Source organism: Balaenoptera ricei, chromosome 1, assembly GCF_028023285.1.
Source record: "Balaenoptera ricei isolate mBalRic1 chromosome 1, mBalRic1.hap2, whole genome shotgun sequence".
NCBI lineage: Eukaryota > Metazoa > Chordata > Mammalia > Artiodactyla > Balaenopteridae > Balaenoptera > Balaenoptera ricei.
In genome coordinates, this window is record NC_082639.1 from 94,585,563 (window position 1) to 94,610,233 (window position 24,671).

At 39.6% G+C, this 24,671-nt stretch overlaps 1 protein-coding gene across 6 annotated transcripts in view; it reads left to right on the forward strand.

Annotated features, from left to right (window-relative positions):
* The window catches only part of NTNG1 (netrin G1), a 325,003-nt gene extending 301,063 nt beyond the window's left edge, over positions 1–23,940 (forward strand). For all 6 annotated transcript variants that reach the window (XM_059900684.1, XM_059900655.1, XM_059900638.1 and 3 more), the window contains one exon: positions 22,821–23,940. In XM_059900684.1, the coding sequence (XP_059756667.1) occupies positions 22,821–23,053 (233 nt within the window). In that variant the 3' untranslated portion in view covers positions 23,054–23,940. The remainder of the gene's footprint in view (positions 1–22,820) is intronic.
* The last annotated feature ends 731 nt before the right edge of the window (positions 23,941–24,671 follow it).

Consider the following 24,671-nt stretch of genomic DNA (forward strand, 5'->3'; position numbering starts at 1 on the left):
TAATGTTCTAAGAGGTAAATAGATATTTTGTTTGAGGGTTTATCTAATGATAATTTATTTTTTATTAAGATTTTTTGTAACAAGAAAATTGCAACATTCTTTTATAAATATTACAGTTTGAATGCTACATAAGCACCAGAATAAATTATTAATATCAGTAGACATGAGTTCATAGTGTGAGGATGTGTTCGCCTCCTAAAGTACTAGAAAATTATGAATCTAATACTTTGCCATAATATCTAAGAACATTAATTTCTTGGCTTTTTGTGTAATGAGTAGCGTGAGGAAGTTTTTCTGAAGACTTTTTTTTCATTTATATATCCCAGACTCCTTAGTTAGTGATATTAGAAAATGGACCCATCCTCCGGATTGTATGTCTTTATTCATTATATTAAAGGGAAAGGCTCTGTTTCCCATGAAAAGTTGATCTAAAATTTGCTCTAATAGCCCAAGTGCAGATAAATTCAATTCCGACATGTTCTCATCTGAAAGTTTGGGAATGTTATTCACCATATGTCTAATGTCAACTATTAAAACACACAGTACAATCAAAAGCTAGTTCAAAATCCCCTTTCAATCTGTTAGTCAGATTAATGAGGATGACACATTAGTTCCACCGTGATACCGCTCCGTTGACAATCTTCTAAAATTAGGAACTGCCAATCTGGGGAAGCAAAAGAACTCTATATCATTTTAAATTTAACTTCAGCCTACTCTGAAGTCGTTAGAGACAATTAAAGGAGATCTCTAGCCATTATATTCAGCCCAGTAGTCTTAGAGTTCAAAAGGTGAAAAGCACTTTTCACGATAAATAAACTGAGACAGAATTGTTTTCAATGAAGTTTCAATTTTAGTGAAAATAAAGTATGTGATTACATTGTCCGTTACTGAGGTCACTGCCTTCATTGACCATCTGGCTTAAAACTAAAAAATAGGTATCATTTGTGACATGGGCAGAAGTGAGCAGTGTCCACAGCTTCCTTTTTAAAGACCTGCAAATTCAGTTAATTCACACATTAATGGTCCTCATGAAACAGTTACCAAAAAATCGCCTGATGGCCTTTTGAAGCCGAACAACTCAGGGGAAAGAAAAAAATATGTAATGTCTTACCATTACCATACCTATTGTTACCATTTTCCATATGATGGATCTTTGCATAATATTTTTGCATGCCAAAACCTGGTAGGCCAAATTTATCATTCCAATTACTGTAGTTCACCTATAAATGGAATCCCATTTGTTGAATATAAACTTTGTTTTTGAGTTGGAAGTGTTATTCCCCCAGTAAGAAATATAATCTAATTTTTGCCTAATTTTGTCCTAATTCCTACAATCTCAGAAAGCATCAAAATAGTTTGGAAAGTTGGATGAATGCTGTTTTAAAATCATTTTCAATGCATATTTTTTATTTTATTTCTTTTTATTAAACTCTTTACCTCTGAAAAAATGTTATTATTGGATTATTATATAGCATCAGTTCACACTATTATTACCTAAAGTGTATCAAAGAGAAAAAAGTTAGAGCAGTTCATTGCTTTTTGCTTTGGCAACTTTGAAAGGACTTCTAAACATATCGTTCAAGAAGGCAGAGAAAGAAATTGCATTAACTTAGTTTGAGTCTTAAACCTAGGATAACTTTATTCCTATATTCTATGTAAAACCCAGGTTCTGTGGTGTTATGTCTTGTTTTCCTAACACAGAGGCCACTAGCTTCAGGTTATGCTATTCATTCAGCCTCAAAATAGAATACATACTTTCTGAAGATCCCATTCTCTGCATTCATTGCTGTTAGAGAGTCTTTGAAAATGCCCTTGCCAGTATATATAGATGTCAGCCTACATTAAGGAAAGGAAAGGAAGGGGCGGGAGAGAGGCAGGAGTAGGAAGTAAGTCGCCAAGAGAAAAAAAACTGTATTTTCCATTTGAGGTTATTTCTATTCAGTCAAGTCTTTTGAAATTATTCACAGTAAAGATTAATGATTCCTTACAGGTAGGGGTAAGCCTTAGCATCCCCACTAGTTTCTCCTGACAAAACCCATTATGCAGTGATGCTAGCAGGAAACCAGCAGGGGAGAGTTTGTTAAAACACCTTCCAAAGGAAGTTCTTTAACCTAGAATCTGGCACAAAGGAGCTCTTCCAACACACGGTTTTGGAATGTTGAAGAGACGCGCCCACAGCAGCGTTTTCAGACATAGCACCCCAGGTACTCCCAGAGCAAATTATTTGCTTGTGGATTTACCAGTGGGCGATTTTAAATTACAAATCAGTATCCCTCCTTCCCCAATAGCCAGATGAGCACTGAGGGAGTGCAAATGAATTGATGAGTTAAAGTACAACGGTGGATCCTCTTGTCTGATTTCTGTCTTTGTTCTTTTCTGTTTCTTTAGAACATTGAGAGTAGAAAACAGTTTGCTCTGCTCAAAACACTTCTCAGCACAATGAGTGTGCAGGCTGAGACCCTCCTCAGAGGTGCAGATGACTGGTCCTGGTTCTCATCACCACACTCACGTCATGCCTAGTGCTACACGACTAAGCGGTGCCCCTGCACAGTTCCATGCTGACAATTCACCAGGAGTGCACTCTCAGGCCATTATTGGCCTCTTTTGCCATGACATCATTCCTCTGCTCTTTCACTCAGAAAGAGGTGAGCTGATAATATTTTATCAGGCAGGACAGATATTTAGAATTTGGAAAAACTCTGGCAATTAAATCTCACAGAGAAATCCAATAGTTCCTGTTTGTGATATGAAATTATTTCTTCTATGGCCCATGGTTTAACATTGACTTCTTATGAATATTTATATTCCTAGCATCTTAGCTGCACTGCCAGGGAAAAAGACAGTTCTGTTGAAATAATAGTTGTAATTATTTGATAGGTTCCTTTTTTTGACAGCAGTACATCCTTCAGCTTTCACTTTTATACCAAACTAAAAATTAGGGGGTAACCTAGCTGTGGAAACCGATGCTGGAAACTGTCCATCCATCATGAGCAACGATTCTTTCTCTGAGGGGAATTTTCTGCTGGATTGCCAAGTGCATAATATTCCCCTGGAGCAAGTCTGCATGAAACAACACTGCTGTGACACGTCCCGTGATATTTAACTCTAAGGGTCTGGCAGCCAATGCACGGAGGTGCTAATTGTATTCTCGAGTTATCATCACGGCTTAAAGCCCGGAAGGTCAGAAGAGTTTATCTAATCCTGGGGTAGAAAAGCAATTAAAATCCATCCCAGCCAGGAAAGCTTCCACACAATCCATTATCCCTGCCCTATTTTTAGGCCCATAAAGGAAGGATGCTGGGTGAAACAAGCCATAGAAGGCTTCAGTTTATTTAATAAATGTGTATTGAGCATGAATTCTGTGCCAGGCGCTGTTCTGGGTGGCACATTCTCTGGGTGAGAATATGGTGGTAAGAAGACAAACATAGACCCTGCTCTCAAGAGCCCATGAGCTGGTGGGAGGCAGATGGGAGACAAGGAAAGGAATAAACAGTGGGCAGGCGGACACCACTTGAGACTGGCAGTCAGCCCATGCTTTTCTGAGAAGTTAACACTTTGGCTGAGACCTGAGTATCAAGCAAGAGCCCACCATGGAAAGTTGTGGAGGAAGGGTATTCCAGGCAGAGGAAACACCTCCTGAAAAACCCGGAAGGCAGAAAGGAGCTTGGCCAGTTCAGAAAATGGAAAGAAGCAAGTGTGACTGGGACACAGTGAGTGACAGGGAGGTGGCGTGAGATGAGGTAAAAGAAGGAGATGGATATGCACCAGATCACAGGTCCCTGATGGCTAGGACAAGAGGTGTGCATTTATTCTAAGTGCAGTGGAAGTTAAGCAGTAGAGTGGCATGATATGGGGGTTTAAATTTAAAAATAATAATTCTGGCTACTGTGTGGACAATGGATTGTAGAAGGGGCAAGGGAGGGAGGGTAAGAATGGGACTAACAAGACTACAGTAGTCCAGGTGAGAGGTGTTAGTGGCTTGGACTAGGTTGGGAGCAAAGTAGATAAGAAAAATGGATGGATTAAGGACCTATTATAGTCTGAGTCTGCCTTTGCTGAGAAACTCAGTATTAAATCTAAATTTTGAGGCATCTGCAACAGAGATGTGCTTTTTCTGTTTTCTATTGCCCTTACCACATGGATGCCTTATAATTGATTAGTATTTGATTCTCTTTGATAGAGAAGGAAACGGACAAAAAGTAGTAGTCTTCACAGCATTTCAGCATACGGGTGGAGAGCATAGCAATCAGACAGAAGAATGAAGGGATTAAGGCCACAGGACTAGGTGAGATCCCAGGTTTTGGCACCTACAACTTGTGTGACCTTAGGTTATCTACCTTTCCTGAGTCTTGGCTTCTTTTTCAACAATAAAACTGTTGAAATGAGAGTACCTACCTTATAAAATTGTTAAGAGGCTTAAATAAATCAATGCATGGAAAGTACTTAGAACAATGCCTGGTACAAACTAAGTGCTTAATGAATAAATGTTAGCTTCTGTTATTATTAGTTTGGTTTAACTGAAACCCCTCCTCCCAAAAAGTGACACATATACTGACCTATCAATAGAGACTTTTCTTTTTAGTTACCAAACAGGAAGTAGGATGGTGTAGAGAATTTTTTTTTAATCTCTTATAAAAAGAAGAGGAATTAACCCTAACATTTAAGAAGCTCTTGTTACTTGCCAGATGAGTCATAAACAATCATACCTCATTTAAACCTCTCTATAATCCAAATAGTTACCATTTATTGGTAGGCTTTTTATATGCAGTATCTATTTTCATCTTCAAAAGTACTCTACCATGTTCTGCTTGTTTCACCGATGTGGAAGCTGAGGTTCAGGGTGGTTACTTGCCCTGATGGAGCCCTATAACTAGTGACACAAGGACCCAAGATTTGATCCACCTCTGCATGACTTCACAGCCTTTGCTATTTCTTATAAAGAGTAGGTGAGAGACCAACCATACAAGGCTAATTCCAGTTCTCTTAGCTTCATCATCAGACAAGCCAGGAAATGAGGTTCTCCCTTGCTTTCCCACTGCCAGCTCAAGTCTTCATGTGTGCCTTGACTGGTTTCTATTCAAGAATGTTCCCAGGGCTTCCCTGGTGGCGCAGTGGTTGAGAGTCTGCCTGCCAATGCAGGGGACACGGGTTCGAGCCCTGGTCTGGGAAGATCTCACATGCCGCGGAGCAACTGGGCCCGTGAGCCACAACTACTGAGCCTGCGCGTCTGGAGCCTGTGCTCTGCAACAAGAGAGGCCACGATAGTGAGAGGCCCGCGCACGGCGATGAAGAGTGTCCCCCTCTTGCTGCAACTAGAGAAAGCCCTCGCACAGAAACGAAGACCCAACACAGCCAAAAATAAATACCTAAATAAATAAATTTATTAAAAAAAAAAAAAAAAAAAAAAAAAAGAATGTTCCCAGCTAGATTCCTGGTCTAGTTAGCATGGATTGATAATACATTTTGATGTCATTAGGCAAGTACCCATCATCAACATGAATTCACTACGTGCTTCTTAGGAAATAAACTGATGAAGGTTGGAAATCACTGCAAATCCTTTACTTTTTTCATGTGGTCATTCGATCTTTTCCCATTATTCTCATAAGATTGCTCTTGGCAGTATAGTTAAGGATATATTGATATTAACATTCAAAAACAAATCTATCACTTGTCGTTTATAACTTGGTCATACCAATTCATTTACCTCGAAATTTTGGCATCATTCTTCTTCCCTGACTGAATTTTTGCCATAAACTTTCATCACATTAGTTATGTAATGCTAGGAAAGATAATTCGCAATCTCAGTTCATGGTACCTTTGTTTCTTTTTTTTTAAACTTGTTCTCAGAAAATGGATGAATTTAAAACAGTAAATGAATAATCTGTAATATTAATTAAAACATTTTTTAGGCAGTTAAGCATTCTATCAAAAGAAAGTCTAAGAGTTCTCATCAGAAAATTTTCAAGAACTAAAATCTACTTGTGTTTTGAGAGATTTTTTTCAAGCAGTTTGCTACCTCGTCTATACAAGAGCCTGGTTATGTCCTTAGGAGTCACTTCCAAATCGTAGGACTTATTTATTCTTCACGTCATCAGTAACCCTAAAAATTGCCAAATGCCCACAATACAGTAAAAATGCAATGTATTCATTTTTAGATACATTTCCATTTTGATGGATTTGGGAGATTTAAGGTTATTTTGAAATTAGATACTTCCTTCTTAGACTATAAAAAAGAAGCTTCTGATCATTATTTTGGAAATATGAAAGCAATGAGTGGCAGCAAGTTAATGGCTTCAGTATTCAAGTTTAAAGCAACTTAACTTACCTTCAACTTAACATCCTGTGAATTATATTTCTTCTCTTCTACTTAACATAAGCAGAGACATAATCCTTCCACACTCTAAAAACCTCGTTGCCCACCCCTACCTCTGTGAATCTTTTCTTTCTTTGCAGTCTGTGAATAAACTGGCCTGCTTTGTCTTGACAAAGCTGGGCCAGACATAGGCTAGCCTTTTGACTAGAGCATTTAAACATTGTAGGTTGATTTAAGAGGCATAAAAATGTATAACCAGCAACATCATTGGCACAAAGGAATTGCCTGGTTGAACAGGTTGGAGATGTATCTGAAACAGACCTTAATAGGCTAGAGTGATATTCAACAGATCTGACTAGTTAGGGACACCTGGTGTAAAAAGCAAGCACTGCACAGAAATGAGTGACTGGGCACAGATAAAAGGTCTAATGCATTAGTGATAGGTAGCAGGAGTCCAGGGAAAGAGGGGTGAATGAGAGCATAGAACTTTAGATTAACCAGAGGCCTACATGGAACAAAACAATTAGAATGCTAGAAGATAAAACCAGACAAGACGATCCATGTGGGATCACACAGCGTACCAAGCAGCACAGCCAGTGACAAGAAACGTTTTCGTTTGAATCAAGGTCTTAGCTTTGGCCTCAGGACAAGTCTGAATGTGAATTTGTGGGGTGGCCTGTTCACCCTTCTGTGCTCTTTTATGGGGAGCACATGGGAGTCATTCATCCTTCTGATTCTTGGAGTGAAATAGCCTGGATAGGAGCTAAATCCAAGAAACAGTTCAGCTTAAGATCTTGAAGGTTTTAAACTTCAAATGCGATCCATAGCTCCAAAACAAACAGAGCTGGAGACAGCCCCACTTGGCGCCCCATCTCCAGGTAGGTTTCTATGGGTATTTCTCTCGCAATCGACCCAACTCCATGATTCCCCTCCTTCCCTGTCCTCCTTGCCCCTCTTTCCCAGCTGCTCTCCTTCGCTCCATGACAAAAGGAACAGAAACAAAAGGTATTAAAAGCTAAGCTAAGGGACTTTTCTGAAGTCACTACTTGGAGTTAGTAATGAAACTCAGATTTATTTCAGTTCTATTCTCAGGACCGATTTAACTCTTACATGATCTTAGGAATGCAGAAATCGCTAGAAGAAACATCATGAAGAATTTCCTCTTATGTACCAGAAAATAGCATAGATGCTTAGAATACAAAGATAAAAGATGGCCAAGTGCACAAAGTGAGGTCTGCTACCCTCAGGAAGTAATGTTTATAGATTGCCCACCTGCTCTGCACAAAGCACCACGTTGCTCAGTGCAGACAATGAAACGAGGCACAAGACAACAAGAGCCCTGCCCTCACATTGCTTATGCTTTAGTTGAGGAGATAAGAAATACACATGAAAAAGGAGTATTTGTTGTAGGTTTTGAAGAGTCAAATAAAACTTAACATTTACTGAGGGACTTTATGTCACGCATTGTTGCAATTGCCTTATATGTCTTAATTAATTTATGTAATCAACATAACAGTCCTATGAGGTTATCTCCATTTTATAAGTGAAGCAAAGGTAGGTCGAGTGATTTGCATGGGCTCACCCAGCTAGTGTTTGGTGGAACCAAGATTTAAATCCAGGTCATCCAAATTATATTTACCTTTATATCTATGTCCAGATCTAGATCCAGATCATCTGCCATAAGGTTTGAAAGGCAGAACTGATGTCTGAAGGCTGGAAGAGTCAGAGAAGCCATGGGTGTTGTCCATGAGTTAGACATTCAAAAATACGTGGGGAGTTTAGGGAAGGAGAGGCCAGGAGTAGAGGCACCAACTCAGAGTCCAGGATACAGCAGTCGAGGAACAGGAAGGCATCAGGGACAGACAGTGCTTTGGAGTCAGAGTAGTTTAAGTTCTGGTCCTGCTGCTGTGCTCAGTCACTGGTGGGGCTTGGATAAGATCCACAGGTTTCCTATAAAATGGAAATGGTAATAATAATAATAATAAAGTACCTATCCTGCCAGGTTAGTGGAAATATTCTCCAAGATGACATGTAAAAGTGTTTAGCCTCTTATTTATAATTTATTTTAATTTTGTGTGTGTATGTGTGTGTGTGTTTAAGATAGTGAATAGATTAGCCAGGAGTAGCAAGTTCATACTGGGGAATGAAAGCAGACAGTGGGGAGATTCTGATGTCCCCACATGGTGGAGGATTCTGACTTCAGAATTATCCATTTAGCAACCATTGAAGGCTGTGAGAGAGAACTCAATCTGGCTATAGCACTTCTGTGCAATAGAAGTGCTATAAATAAATAAATCCCTTTGATTTAGGGGATAGAGAGTAAACACCATAGGAAAGTATTCTAGAAGAAGAAATGAAGCAATGGATACGGAATATGTGAATTTTTCTATAAAATTCACTTGTTCATTCACTCAAAGATACTCATACTCATTGGATATTGGATACTAGGCACTCTTCAAGGCTTGCACATACAACTGGGAACAACACAGTCAAAATCCTTATCTTCACAGAGCTTATATTTTATAATAACTCCTTATTAATATAAAGATTATATATATTCAAAGATAAGAGTTAGAGATGTCGAAGAAAGTGAAATGTGTTAGAACAAGATATTTTCAAAGCACATCATATGATTTCTCTTTAACCAGCCCACCCAAATCTTATTCATCCCTGCTTCATCTAACCTTGCTATGCCTTAGTCTGCTTCAAAGAGAAGCGCTAACATCTTTTCACTGTTTTAAATAATGTTCACAGCCTCCCAGTTGTATCCAAAGCAATTTATAATTTTTTTTTTTTTCTGCCGCTGGATCTGAAAGCTCCCACACATTGCTTGCTAGCCTCTTGACTTCCGTCTAACTAGCTCTCCTCTCTCCTGAGATACAACAGCCTTGCTCTTCTTAGGGAAAGCCTTAAAACACCCTTCTACATACTTGCAATGACTTTATTCCCTCCTTTTTAGGTCATCTACTGTATAGGTTTATTCTCATCTCTATACCATTTTCTTAACCAATTATGAAAGGACTCCTTTGAATGTTGAGAAAGGACTCTGAGTACCTCTTTCTAATGCCTCATGTTTGAAGTTCAGTTTTAGTAAAAGTTATGTTGCGTAGAATTACTTCATGTTACTCCTGAGCTAGTCTAACATCCCTGTCTTTTTTAAACACTTTCTTTAATAGGGAGTTTTGTCTGTTTTCCTCTTCATTAAAGAAAACTAAATAAATTGCCGTTGTTTTTTCATGTAAGGGACTATAGGAGTGAAAGATGATATTTTTCAAATCAAAGAGTATTTAAGCACCAAAGAAGCTGAAATTATTAATGATGAAAATGAACTAAAAGACACAAGAGCATCCACTTTGTGAAGTTACATTACCTAATGAGACATAAATACATGAAGCTATAAAAATAAACACTTTCTGTGGCTCTTCCATTCTGTCTTTTTATTTTAGGACTTTGAGCAGTGCCTGGCACTTAAGAAAGCACTTCATAATAATCATTGAGTTGAATGATCTCTCATGCTCACAACAGCCCTGTGAAATGGCCTCTGTTACAGATAAAGAAACAGAGGCGCAGAAATTCAGATTGGAGAGCCACGAGTGGTGATGTCAGTATTCGAACCCAGACTTCTGGACAACACCACAGTAAACAATTAAGTACTAAACTTTGCAGTTCAAATTTTGAGTGTCTCAGGAGTTGGGGAAAGACAATGTGAGTTGCAATGGTGCATTGTGACTTTATTGAAAAGGTATGCTTATGACTTGTCTATAGTTGTAACCCCTTTGTCCTTTCCTAACCTCACTAATGTATCTTAGATTACTTAAATGTCTGGTCCCCAGTGCAGTAGCAAATACATTTTTGAAAATTAGCAGTCATTTTGTTTGGATCCCAGCATCCCTAAATGACTCGTCATCATTTTGCACATTCTCTTGATTCCATAATGTTTTTTTCCTCACCTTGAATTTATTGACATCAATTCATTTTGCCTTGACATTGGCATTAACAGGGAAATGGCTTTGTTTCATCCTGACATTATAAAATCACCTCCCAAGACTTGGTTTGACATTGTCAGGAGGTGGTTATGGTGACAGCAAGGCCACAGAAGGCAAGAGTGAATTACAGTGATTCCCAGGGGAAAAAAAAATCATTAAGAAATTTACTGCTGTGTGATTTCAGTAGCTATTTTTCACACTTAAATATCCCTGCTGTTTAAAAATCCTAAGAGGGCTTAGACCGTATTTAGAACACTCCTGCCAAGTATATATAGGAAAAATTAAGTCTCTAAGGAGACATTTGGCTATAGCTCAACAAACAGGAACCCCAAATTATATTTTAGCTTTACAAAGTGCTCAAAGGCATTGAAATTCTGTCTCCAAAAAAAAAAAAAAAAAAAAACCCCGCGCATGTGAATTAATGACACAATTATCTCCTTTCAGCCACAGATACTTGAATATCTTAATGCCGAATATCAAAGGCCTGTAGTATGGCTCTTCCTCCTACTCAGAATGTGAACTGTTTTACACATCTGTCTTCAGCATTGAATGGGGCTGTGTGGATTGTCTTTTACAATTCTTAAAGAACACCAAGTCCTTTTTCTTGCATTCTTCTAAGTGCCATGATGATCTCTCACCTCCACCCCAGTGCCACATAGAACAGCTCCAGCTGCACTTTCCTTTAGCCTGTTTTCCAAATTTAACTAGTCACGTTCCAATTAAAAGAAACATGTCACTAAGTTCCTTCAGGGCCACGTTTCTTTACCTTCATATTACCCACAATGCCAAGATTATGAGAGGTAATACGTTGTGACTAATGAAACATGAAGGGAATGCTTCTGATCTTTTAACTCATCTGCCTACCCTTGCTTCTTCCCCTCCCTCCATCCCTTCCCAAAGCATATATTGTAACATTAAAGGAAGAAACCCCAAACTAATCACCATTCTCTTCTAGCTAATATTCTTCATTATGGAATCACTTATGAGAAGCCCTGACAAATCATGACATACAAGCTGAGCTGCAATGTCAAAGCTGACCAGCGATTTTTCGGTGTGCCCCTAGATAGCTTCCTCCCGTTCCCTGCCAAATATCTATCCCTTCCCTTAACTCCAGAGCATGAGTTAACCCCAGCTTAACTCTGCCTCTCATGCTCAGCAGAAGCCTTACCTCCCACTCCACGGAAACTGAAAGGAGGCCACCATGGAAAAGTTCCTTCTACTTCCTGCTCTCCAACCTATGAGCTGTATATCCACTTGTATTGATATCAGTCTACTAGTAATAGATTTGTATCCACCACTCAGAAGGAGGCAGAGAACAAAGGATGAATTTTATTTACTTGCTTAATAAATATTTATCGGGCATCTATTTGTGCCAGGGACAGGGCTGAATATTCATGATACAGCCACAATGAACAGGTCACAGATATAGTGCAGACATGTACAAGTGTAGCAGGTATGAGTCTCCCACAAACTCAAGTAGTATGAAATATGCTTTCTTTAGGTTAAATCTGACTATGAGCCCCTCTACTGGAAAGGTGGTGGGAAATTCAATTACAGTCCTCACTATGGCTTGATCTTCAAATATAAAAATGTCCCCTCATTTTGCATCAGTTTGCACTAGTTCTCAATGAGATGGCCCTTGGGCTACAGATCACTTTAGCTCAGGAGACCCTACTGGTTCCATTCACACCTGAGGCTGTGCAGTGTTCTGCAAGGCAAGGAATCCTTGTGTCTAAGTCTCTCTTATGAGTATAGGATTGTGTATGATTATAGGATTGTGTATGAGTATAGGATTGTGTATGAGTGTAGAATTGTGTATGAGTATCGGATTGTGTATGAGTATAGGATTGTGTATGAGTATAGGATTGTGTATGATTATAGGATTATGCCTTTCCTGAGATAGTTTTTGTAGACATTTAAGATAATTGGTAGTTTGACTAGAAATATATATTAATAACAAATACTGAAATGTGGCAAAATGTGGTCACATTATTCATTTATTGAAATTACCTTTATCATCTCAGTAAAAGATACTTTTATTTTCTCAAGTAAAATTCTTTTTATTAACATTTTTAATATTTTCAAAGGACTATACATTTATTCCAGGCAATTTGGAAAGAGTAAAAAGTATAAAGATGAAAATTTAAGTTACTGAAATCACTTGCACGCCTACCAGCCAGAGATGAACACTGGTCACATTTCGTTAGAATCTGTCCCAGTACTTCCTCTAAAGTTTATGTTACAAAAGGTACATGGCGAGGTATATGTTGTACTTATGGGGATCACACTAGATAAATATTTGTACTGCTTTCTCTTCTGACATAATGGCATGTACTTTGAAATGATGGTTTATACCCTGATGTATGTTGCCATCGTGTGTGACTACGCCTCCCAATGAACGCCGTCTTTCGCCTTGGGCAAAAGAGTAGAGGTTGCACCTTTTTATTAAACTAGACAAGTGCATTTTCTGATACCAGATGAGAAACTCTGTGATTTCTCAGCACCGTTTTTATGAGCACCTTGCCTGCGTCTGTGTCTGAAGGTGTTGACCTAAATAGGATTTCAGTACATCATTAAAGATCGCTTTAGGAAAGGTGCCCAGCCTTTGGCTTGTGGGATTCTCAACGAATTAATTATTTCTCAACATCAGCAAAGGTTTTTTTTCAGTTTGCAACAGCTAAAAACTTAGGGGTGTTTGGGCAGTGCCTCTAGCTCCTGCATTCGAGTCACCTGTTATCTCATTCACGCTAGCTAGGTTACCGCATACTGCAGGCATAGGCTCCTTCAAATGAACATGGCTTTCTTATGATGTTTTGAATCGCATTTCCTTTGATTGGACAAGAGCAGTGTCACTCCCATAATCAGTGCTTTGATATTAGATGAATAAGAATAGAATGGCTGCTCTCTAATGTCAGAACCTGCTGTACTAGATTACCCAGACATGTCTGACCACCTGCTGACAGCTCCACATTGTTCCCTACAGCCCCTTTAGCTCTGCTCCTTGGCCTCATTACACTGAAACAAAGTAGGCTGGATGCTGTCACACGGGGATCATGCCACCAGCATCACTGTCCCATGATGGATACAGGCACAGACAGGAGTGTAGGTTGAGAGCAGGAAAGCAAGGATGTTTTCACTTGATGGCTCCCAGGTTTCAGTGTAGATAGATACTGTATCCCCTGCTATACCATTGCAGAAGCTAAAGGTTGGCCAAGGGGCAGTACCCCCCTGGTATTCTGAAGACACACCTTATGTGCTCTGATTGGTACAGGAGAATGCTCATTGAATGCAAGTATACAAGTCACCTTTGAGAAAACAGGCACTGCTGGTCCAATCTGACCTTGCAAGTACACAGCAATTGAATTCAAATATTCAATAACTGCATGTTTGACCCCATGCTGTCTCAAGATTCATATCTACAGAGGACATATACAGATGATGTCTTTGAGCGAGGAAATTTACTTCCTTTTCACTTCAAGTACCTTGCATTAGATACGTAGTGATTAATTCATTATTCTGGCAGATATAAAAATAAGCACCCTGCTCTTCCACTCTGAGCTTCTAGCATTAGGAGAGATTGGGAAGGTATTGAATATTAACAAAGTATACTTAGGTTGTGTTTTATATTTTTTAAAGCACCACCACATAATTCTTCTTGAAGCTCCCAACAACTGTGAGGTCGGTGAATAGGACAAGTGTTATTATCCTCGCTTGAGAAGTGAGGAAAGAGAGGCACAAAGAGGTTAAACGATTTCCCCAAGTTCACCCAGCCCATTAACCACAGAGACCAGACTTGAATCACAAGTTCTTCACCTAATTCTCTTCATACCACCTCATGCTTTTAGTGAGGAGAAAAACTATCTCTGTTCAGTGGGGCACCAGCAGGCAAAACCGGTCAAGCCAAGCAGCCACCTAAGTCATCACCAGGACTATAATATTGGAGAAGTCCAACTGTTATCATGTATTTGATGAAAAAGAGGAAGAATTCCTCACTCTTTGCCTTTTAAGATGATAGGCTTTCCATGAGAAATATTCATGCAAATCACAGAGCTCGAGAGAACTTTAGAAACACCTACTTCAAACTCTTTCTCTAACTTTATAGCTGTCACTAGAATGTGAGGTCCGCAGAAGCAGCTGCATGGTCCATCTGGCTCACACTGTGGGCCCAGCATCTAGAACAGTACCTGATTGGGTGATGGATGAATGGATGGATGGATGGATGAATGGATGGATGGATGGATGGATGGATGTCACTAAGTGGTTTCGTGGTATGTCCAAGGCCTTACAGCAAAGTGATGACTAGTCAGAACTAGAACTCAGGTGTTATGACTCTTAATCAGTGTTTTTTACCACTAAGCCATATCCCCAATCATGACCAGACATAAGTAAGAAAAGATAGGAAAAATGTACCTAGAATTCCCCAAAAGGCCATTAGACAACAGTCTATAAAGTGTCTTCTATATACCAGGAGCTAACCTGCAGGTTCAGTTTTACCTCTCACATCTCACAACTTAGTAAAACAGCCGCCAAGGCTGAATAAATGGGTCATAATCACAGCTCTTCATCTCCCTGCCACAGACTCTCAAATGCCTAAATCAGAACTGAATGTTGCACACATGCCTTTGTTATTAGCCTGTTTGGTGGAGGTTATTTGCTCTTTGACGTTTCTTTGAAAAGGACGGGAACATTTGGAACATCTTTCCCTCAGCAATCCTAGGCTCGTTTCAGGTGGTGAAGGTAGAGGTCACTTTATTAATACAGCCATCAAGGAAGGCTGTCATGGTAACCCATTGCCTCGATTCCTTGAAGTGCGGGAGACAAAGCCAAAAAAGAGAAACTTTCAAGTCTATAAATACAGACCCAGCATTGCTCAAGCCTAGCAGCTCACTGACAGGGCAAACCTAAATGTATAGCTTTGAACAAGACCCAAACAGAAGAAAGAAACCCTCCCTGTGGTAATGTAATGGGTCATCATGATGATAACGGGAATAAGTGACCCTTCAGGTCATAAAAGAAAAGAAGAATAGAACAAGTAGCTATACTAAGTCCTGGCTGGTGCCCTCTTTGCACATTTGGGTTCCCTCTCTAGGTCTGCTTTTCCATACCTTACAGAAAGGACTAATAGAGGGAAAAGGAATCAAGGTCTTATAATTCACATTTTGAAAATAGTTTGCAGTTTAGGAAGAGGAAAAAATGAATGACAATCAAGAAACTTACAAAAAACAAGTTGAAGGAGCAAATGATTTAGCCACATCCCTGTGACTCTCATTATCCAAGCTAGAAGAAAAAGAAAAAGAAAAAGAAGTGAAAGAAGGAGGAAGAAATGCTGCTTGTCCCTATTCTTTCACTGTGAAAATTCCTAGTGTTTTTATAAACTTGTAGCAACTGTGGGAGCTTATTTATCTACTATGGTGGCTTGCTTACTGAAGCTATGATCAGAGCTATTAGAACACCTTGCTGACTTCAGCCTTTGCATCAGAGTTCCACACTTCATATTTTTGCAACATAACTCTGTTTGTGTCTAACATTAATACTATAACCTTATCTATCAAGGGCCACAGATTATCTTGGTTTGAAAGCATTCCTAATATTGAAACATCACGGGATTATAGGATATATGGTGTGATATTGGGCACACCATAATGAATTTATTTCTATCAGTAGTAAAATGATCCTTTAGAATATAGTCAAGCTATTACCAAAGTAGTATTAGCTTTTTCTGTATCTAAGGATTATATTTTATTATAATAAAAAGAATTGTGTCTAGCAAATAACAATTTGTATCCAATACTACTAGATCAAGTTTTGTGTAAGAGATTTAAAAATGAACCTTCACTGTTTATTGAGATAGCACATTGTTAATTTGTCAATAGCAATGTAGAAAGAATCGGGACATACTTAATGTAAACACTTAACAAAATAAGGTCAGCGTTTTCAGTTTGAGGCAAATCCACACTGAAGGGCACCAAATAAAGAAGTGATAACTGCAAAGTGCTTATTGGCTAGAAATCCCTAGTTGGATTTTTAATCTGCAATGATATGCAAGATGAAATGGAGATAATGCCAGGATTTTGTAAATGGGTGTTTATCCTCATGCCAGTTCTATCAACTGGTGGTAAATGCCTGAAACTGTTACCAAGTCCAATCTCATACTGCTTGCTACACAACAGGCCAATAAATCGAGACAGGAGCTGTTGGGGCAAGGAGTAGCAACTTTATTCAGAAAGCCAGCAAACTGAAAAGATGGTGGGCTCATGCCCCAAAGAACCATCTTGCCTGTGTCAGAATTCCGGCTTCTTTTACTCTAAAAGGGGAAGGAGTAAAGTCAAACATTTCCTGGTTCCCATCAGCCTCTGGAACGGATGTGTTAGTTTCTTCCTCCCCGCAGTCATTCACAGGTGGCCCTGGTCAGGATGTTTCCTGTGAGCTAAACAAAGGTATTTTAGCTTAACGCTCATTACCTGGGAGGCAGGGTTCCCAGAGATGGGCCATTATGTATAACTTCAGCTTATAAGCGACATCCCTTTAGTGATTAGCTTGTAATAGAATACAAAATGTTCTTATTACAAAACCTTGTGTTGAAAGGAATTCTGAAGTTTAGTGCAAGAGAATGCCTTGATTAAGTAGCTATGTTTTCTACATAGAGGAAAAGGAAATCAGAGCATATGCAACATATTTGCCGTTCCCAAGCTAGACCTTGATATTTTTGGTATTTTATGTATGAGCTGATTTGCATTTGGAGCTCTGCCAGAATGTGTTGGAACTCTAGAAGATGTGAAATTTAATGCTATCAACAAAGCCCTCCGCCCAGTGTGGTATGAAAACAGATCAGTTGGTCAATACAAATGAAAGTCTACTGAGGATCTACAGAGGAGTTACTTATGTTGTCTTGGGGAGCATAGAATGCATTTCACACTGTGCAGCACATTCACTGCATTTCTCCTGACTGTTCTCTTCTATGTGAAGAGCAGTAATCTGTAAATTGGGAGACCTGGATGCTAGATCTAGAGCTACCCTTGTTTTCAGTTTCCTCATCTAGGACTTGTCTAGATAGTTTTTGAAGTTTCCTCAAGCTTTGATTTTACTATTTCTATCAGAGCAAGGTAGGATGAATTACATGACAAGGGTGACTCTGGTTCCTCTTTAATTGTGAGCAATACTAAATGGTCTGTCTTAGACCATTTAGATCCCAGTCTTCTGATTTAACTCCCCCAGGAAGACAATCTGCTCTTATATTTCAGCTTTGAGTACTACATTCGTCTGAATTCCTATGGTTCTGCACCTGAAAACTCACTCTCTCTGATCTAAAGTCACCAAGGCATCGTCATTCTCCTTTCCCCAATATACATAAAGACAACTGCCCATCTTCTTTGCTGTGGCTGATACCCTGATCCAGACCTTCAACCTTTTATCACCAACATTAATTGAGGAGTAATTCTTTGTTTGCGGGGGGAGGAGGCTGCCCTGTTTATTGCAGGATATTCAGTAGCATCTCTACCCACTAGATGCCAGTAGCATGCCCTCCCCCAAGGTGTGACAACCAAACACATCTCCAGACATTGTCAAATGTCCCCTGGAAGACAAAAATCATCCACTGTTGAAAACTACTACATTAGACTGACAACCAAAGACCTCTATTAAATGTGAATTCCTCAAATTCCTCCAATCCTTTCTCTATTCTAAAATCCCTTCTGCCAGATTCTATCAAGAGCATGCAATGCTTATTTTGCATATTTCCTTTATCCAGCTCAAAGTGCCCTTCCTCTCATACTCTTCCTGTCTATTTATTCCTAGCTACAGTGAACCACAGCAGGAAGACTTCTATGATTAATTTTATAACCTCATTTCATCACTGCATTTTGTTGAGATCTTTTTTTCTCAGCATCATTCCTGGTCTTTCTTTCTCTGCCTATGGCTTAAATGCTGATATTCTTCAGGGTTCTGGCTGCAGTTTTCATTTTGACTTAATCTATATTCTAGCAGGATGAGGTCTTCTATTCCTTTCTCTTCACTTTTTGTAACAATGACCACCATCGCCCCTGCTCCAAATCTGCATCTCCAAGACGAACTATCTCCTGAACTGTTAACTAGTTTTTCCAACTAATAACAAGACCCCTGCAGAAGAGCCTACAGATCCTTCCAAGTCAATAGGTCCAAAAAAAAGTTTATTTTCTTCCCTGACCAAACATTTCCTCCAATCTTCTTTTCTTAATAAATTGCATTATGATGCATCCAAATGCCAAAAACAAGAACCTCAGACTCTCTCTTACCTGTTTCAAATAACCTGTCTCCAAATCTGTTCCTTCTTCCTTCTCCCCATTGCTCTAACCCAGACCAAGCCTATTCTATTGAAGTATCTGGTCACCTTGCCTCCAGCCTGTCCTTTCTCAGGTCTAGCCTCACCTTTTCTCCCCCTTTAAATCACCACCCTGCCCATAGATAGGTCTTTGACAGCTTCCCACTGCCTATTATCTAAACTCTGTAGAATGTTACGTAGAACCTTCAGATCCAGGCCATGCCATTCCTTCCTCATTCATCATTCACCAACATTTTCCATGTGTCTCTCAGGCTCCAGTCAGAAAACTGAACCCACACTATGTGTTTCAACAGAGAGAGAGAATTTACTAAGGGGAATGGTTAAACAGGTGCCTTAGAATTTAAACATGAGAAGAGGACACTGAAATACCACAGAGATAGTAACTGTGTAAGTAGGGAGCAGTTATCCCTCTTGGGCTGAGGAATTACAGGAAAGAGGATGGGGTTATTAGAAACTAACAGTTTGCATATGGACACCAAGGGGGGAAAGCAGTGGGGGGGGGCGTGGGGGGGGTGGGATGAACTGGGAGATTGGGATTGACATATATACACTAAAATGTATAAAATACATAACTAATAAGAACCTGCTGTATAAAAATAAATAAAATTTAAAAAAGAAAAACAAAACAACAACGAAAGACCTAATGGATAATCCTCTCACTTCTCTCTGTAATTGATTTATCAATAAATAACCACTGATTAATGATTTAAAAAAAAAAGAAACTAACAGTTTGGAGGAGAGACCCCCCCAGATGTGGGACCCGTACCTCTTAGGAGGGGTGAGTCCTGGCTGCTGCTATTACCTCTGAAATGCTGGGCAGGGGCCCCTTGGAGCTGGGGCTCAAACCTCTAGAGAAGGAATGCTGCCAGGTTCATGCAGAAACCTCTAAGGGTGAGATTGAAACTGGTTCTGAAAAGGCTGAGCCCCAGAGCCAACTGCTGCTTTTGGGATGTAGGGCCATTGCTGGGGCAATACTCTTAGGAAGAGCCATGAATCAGGAAAAGGGGAATCTCTGCTTCCTTCCTCCTACCTCCTCTGTTCCCTCTAGTGTGCCCTGTTGGCAGAAACCAGGAGACAGCTTGCAGGGTTTCAGCCTCAACAACAGAAGGAAAGGTGGATTTAGAATTGAGAGACGAATGGTTAATAACCAGCACAATGTATTTTCACGTCTTCTTGCCTTTACGGATATAGTTTCCCCACCCATAATGTTCTTTCTACCAATATCTGCCTGATGCATGTCATTGTTCAAATACAATCTCCTTTCTATAGTCTTCTCTAATCTTCCCCCAAATAATTATTTACACCAGCATCTGAGTTCCCCTAGCAGTTGGCAAATACTTCCTTTATAGTTTCTTTTTTTAATATTGTATCATAATTACTTCTGTGTATGTTCATTTGTTTGTTTTCTGCAAAACTGTGAGCTCCTTTAGGGCAGGCAGAGTTACAGCCAGACAGTCTAGCAGGGCACCTGGCACACAGCAGATGTTGATTGAGCTGGATGGAAATGATAAAAGCATTTTAATGAAATTAATATTAGATTATTTCTTGTATATATTTTATCTTCCCAGCCAGATGTGAACCTTATAAGAGCAGAGATCATGCTTTCTATTTCTTTTATTTTTTTCATGGTGGTCAGTACAAGGTTTCATATGCTGAAGAAGAGCTCAATGATATTTGTTAACCACCTAGTTTATTCATTAAGCACCACAAATTTGATTCAAAATGACATGAAGATGGAGCATAAGTTTATGAATAGCAGGTAAGATTTGCAGTTAGGTTTAGATGTACTTCTAGCACATGATTCCAACAGAGAGATCTGTGCATATGGTAAAGTTCTGTATTTGTTGAATAGCACAATCAAGAGACCAAATGTAATGTGTCTTAAAGTGAATTCTAAAGTAATTAAATATATTCCAGGTTTCATTTTTTCTGCTTATCTCTTACAGAAAACATATTGCCCCAACTGATGTGATTATTAATCCTGGGTTACATCTGGTCCTTGAATATTTATTAAATTTCTCACAGTCATCAACATCAAGTAGTAGATTACTTAAATGTAGGAAAGTTATTGAATTTTAACTTAATCACAAGCTTCTTGAAAAAAAGAAACCTCTGTTCAACAACTGATTTACATTCAGGTCCAAGAAGAAGAAAAATAGCTTTTTTTTTTCTTAAGGGGAGTGATATTTAATTAACTATCGATTCCTTCTCAATTATTCAAGGCAAGCAATTATCGATATTGATGGAAACAATATTTCCCTATGTGTAGTGCCCAAATGAAAGGAAATATCCCATTCAGTGATCTGCTGCCTGGAACAAGAAATGCTGAGAATCTTTAACTTTAAATGGAAACAGTTATTTGGATCTGTTTATTCCATGTTGCCCCAATTAAACAGATATTTCCTAAAGTGTAAGCAAAACAAAATCCTGAAAACCTATGTATGCTTTCCAAATTAACAACCACCAAAAAAAGAGACTTTTTGTCAGTTTTGACCATGAATTTAACCACTCTGCCCTTGTACACTTTGCCTCAAAGCTACAGATCTTGACATTTTAAACCATGACTCATAAAATACTATAATTTGGGTCTAATATTCATGGTTTCTAAGCCACCCAATGAGAGGTAGCTTACATAATCATTAGAACCCCTGGAACACTACCTTGTATATCAATATTTTGAGCCTGAAGGATTTATAGGCCTTAATAGTCACTTCTAACATTTACAGATAGCAAATGTGGGTACATTTGAAAATTATACCAATCCATTATGCAACTATATTAGAGGTCGCCAAGGAATTGTTGTGGAAGGTGGGAAAATAGGGCCCTGTTTAGGGCACTTTGTTATTAACTCTGTGAGCATCCACCACCATCTTTTTTCAGCTCATTTGCACACAGAGCATTAGCATGTTTGCGTTTAAGAAGCTTCTTTTGAAGGTGACATACTATTGAACATAATTAATGGACAAGGCAATATTCTCTATTGAATTATTACTTGGGAGATGAGGGTTTTTTAAATACTTTACACTTGATAGTAATAGTAAGTGTGTGTGTGTGTGTGTGTTTAATTCATGTGGTATCCCTGGGGAAATTTGACTATGACATTTTTTAAAAATGAAGAATGTTATAATTTATAAGAAGCTACTTTTTCTGCTCTGTGCCCTGCCCTCCCCCCCTTTCAGAGTGGTTCTATATATTAAGCGCTTAAGCAGCATATGTTGCTGGCAAGTGTTCTTGGCTCTTTTGCTCTTTGGTGTTGTTTTAATTTCTCTGTGTTCTATTTATCATTCTGCTAAATCAGTGAAACCTTGATTATCTAAAATAATAGGAGACATGGAATTAATGAGGATAACTAGTTTTTTGAAGGAATAAGAAATTATTAGAGATGCAAGTTACATGACAGGGACTGTGAATGAATTTTAGTATCTGAAATTGCTTGCTTGATTTATTGCAACTGATTCTATAAATTGATGGACAAAGTGAAATTTTGATAATCAGGGTTTCACCATTGCATTTATTATTATTCCTGGAAATCAAGGTAACCTTGGACTCTACTTGCTATATTTACAAGGCAATAAATATCCTAATAGGCTGTTAGGGGCAAATGGGACTGCTCTTCCTCACATTCCTCCCGTGAAAAGCTTTCTCTCTTCGGATCTGGCTGCTGCCTCCCCAGGAGCATGCTGCCTGCCCCCTGCCCCGTGCTTGCCCGTGGGCTCCTCCTCCCTTCCTGCATGCAGCGCTGGAATCACCTGCAGGGAGAATGGCCCACCCCTTAGAGGTTCTTGGTCATTTTAGCAATACTGCTTTGCATTTTAATTCCATTCATCTGGCCTCAAAGTTCTGCATTCTTGTATCAGGCATTATCCTTGAAACACCCTGGAGGTCACAACAGGTCCCGGTTCCATGAAGAGAAGATACTGCCAAACCAGGAGTATCACATTACTTTGTATTTGATAGCCTGAAATGGACAATGATAATATCCAAGATTGCAGCACAAATCTATATGAAAAGAATTAATATGATCAAAACAAAGGCAGCAAACTACATTTGTTTGGAAATTGGAGTCACGTGCTTAGTTTGCGGAGGGGAGGGGGGAGCACAAGATCGATAGAGATTTTTTTAAAGCTGAAAACATGATGTAGCAGATGAACTTAAATTGATTCTGCTTCTCCTCCCCGCGCCCCACCCCTCCCTCGTTCTGCAGCGAATGTCTGCGACAACGAGCTCCTGCACTGCCAGAACGGAGGGACGTGCCACAACAACGTGCGCTGCCTGTGCCCCGCCGCGTACACGGGCATCCTGTGCGAGAAGCTGCGCTGTGAGGAAGCGGGCAGCTGCGGCTCCGACTCGGGCCAGGGCGCGCCCCCGCGCGGCTCCCCCGCGCTACTGCTGCCGCTGGCCGCTCTGCTGGGGACAGCCGGCCCCCTGGGGATCTAGGCGGCGCATCCAGCCACCACACGGGTCCGGCCGTGGGGAAGCAAACACAGCCCCAGCATTCGCTACTAACATAGGAAACCCACCCTCAGACACCCCCCACTCAAACACAGTGTACAAACTAAGAAGGCCCGACTGAACTAAGCCATATATAACAGCCGTGGACAGCACACCGGAGTCAAGACTGGTAATTTCCGACTCCAGAGGCGTTGGCAGCTGTTGATATTATCCCTGCAAATCACATTGCCCGCTGCAGAGCTTATCGCCGATTGGAAAGGCTGTGACAGACCCCCAAAAGGAAAGACAAAAAAACAACAACAACAACAAATCAACCAACCTAAAAACATTTGCTACTCGCACGTGGTGTGCCCCCCGCACCACTCGGCCCCGTGTGTGAACCAACCAAACTGAAGCATCCTTTGCTGGCAGTGCATTGTGGGTCTAAGGAAGTGTGTTACAAGCTGCCATATTGGCCTGCTTCAGTCCCTGAACCCCTTCCAACCTGTGCTTTGGTGAACGTTGCTCTGTAACCCTTGTTGGTTGAAAGATTTCTTTGTCTGATGTTAGTAATGCACATGTGTAACAGCCCCCTTCAAAAGCTCAAGCCAGTCGTACCCCGTATATCTTAGCAGCACTGGGTCCACCCAGTGAGAGCACACATCCACTGTCCAAGAGTGGCTGTAGGAAAAAAAGAAAGTGTATCTATCCTTTTGTATTCAAATGAAGTTATTTTTCTTGAAATACTGTAATATGTAGATTTTTTGTATTCTTGCCAATTTGTGTTACCAGACAATCTGTTAATGTATCTGATTCGAATCAGCAAAGACTGACATTTTATTTTGTCCTCTTTCCTTCTATTTTGTTTCATTGTGCAGAGATTTCTCTGTAAGGGCAACGAACTTGCTGGCATCAAAGAATATCAGTTTACATATATAACAAGTGTAATAAGATTCCACCAAAGGACATTCTAAGTGTTTTCTTGTTGCTTTAACACTGGAAGATATAAAGAATAAAAATTCCTGCATAAACGATTTCAGGAATTTGTATTGCGATTTCTTAAGATGAAAGGAGCAGCCAGATTCACACTCACTTTACTGATTTCTATGTGGACTGAATACACTCAGCTGATGAATTTAGTACCCAGAAAGGTGGATTGGTGTTCACTAGCTAGGACAACTTCTGCAAAATATGAGACTATTTCCACTTGGGAAAAATTATAACAGCAAAAAAAAAAAAAAAAAAAAAAAATCTAAGTGATTGCCAAGATTATGCCAAAGCCTGTTGGCAGAGTACTAAGAGATTTTTATTTTTAAGTCATGCTATTTTCACAGATTGATGTGATCATGTGATTCTAGGGATGCTGATCTATGTATCTTTCCAATTACAGTGTTTACATGGCGTATCATAAGAGGCAACCTGGGGAACCAGGAAAGTCGCAGGGAAATTGAGTGATTAGCAATTTGACTTTGAATATATTCAGACTAAGTATTTACAGAAATGTCAAAATATACAGCAGCAAGTAGCCATAACTGCTGTTCCTGAGAATAAACTTTAAGTACTGCCCAAGGTGTAATAAATTCTTGTTTCTGCCTTTTATTAGGCCAATTACTGTGCAAAACTG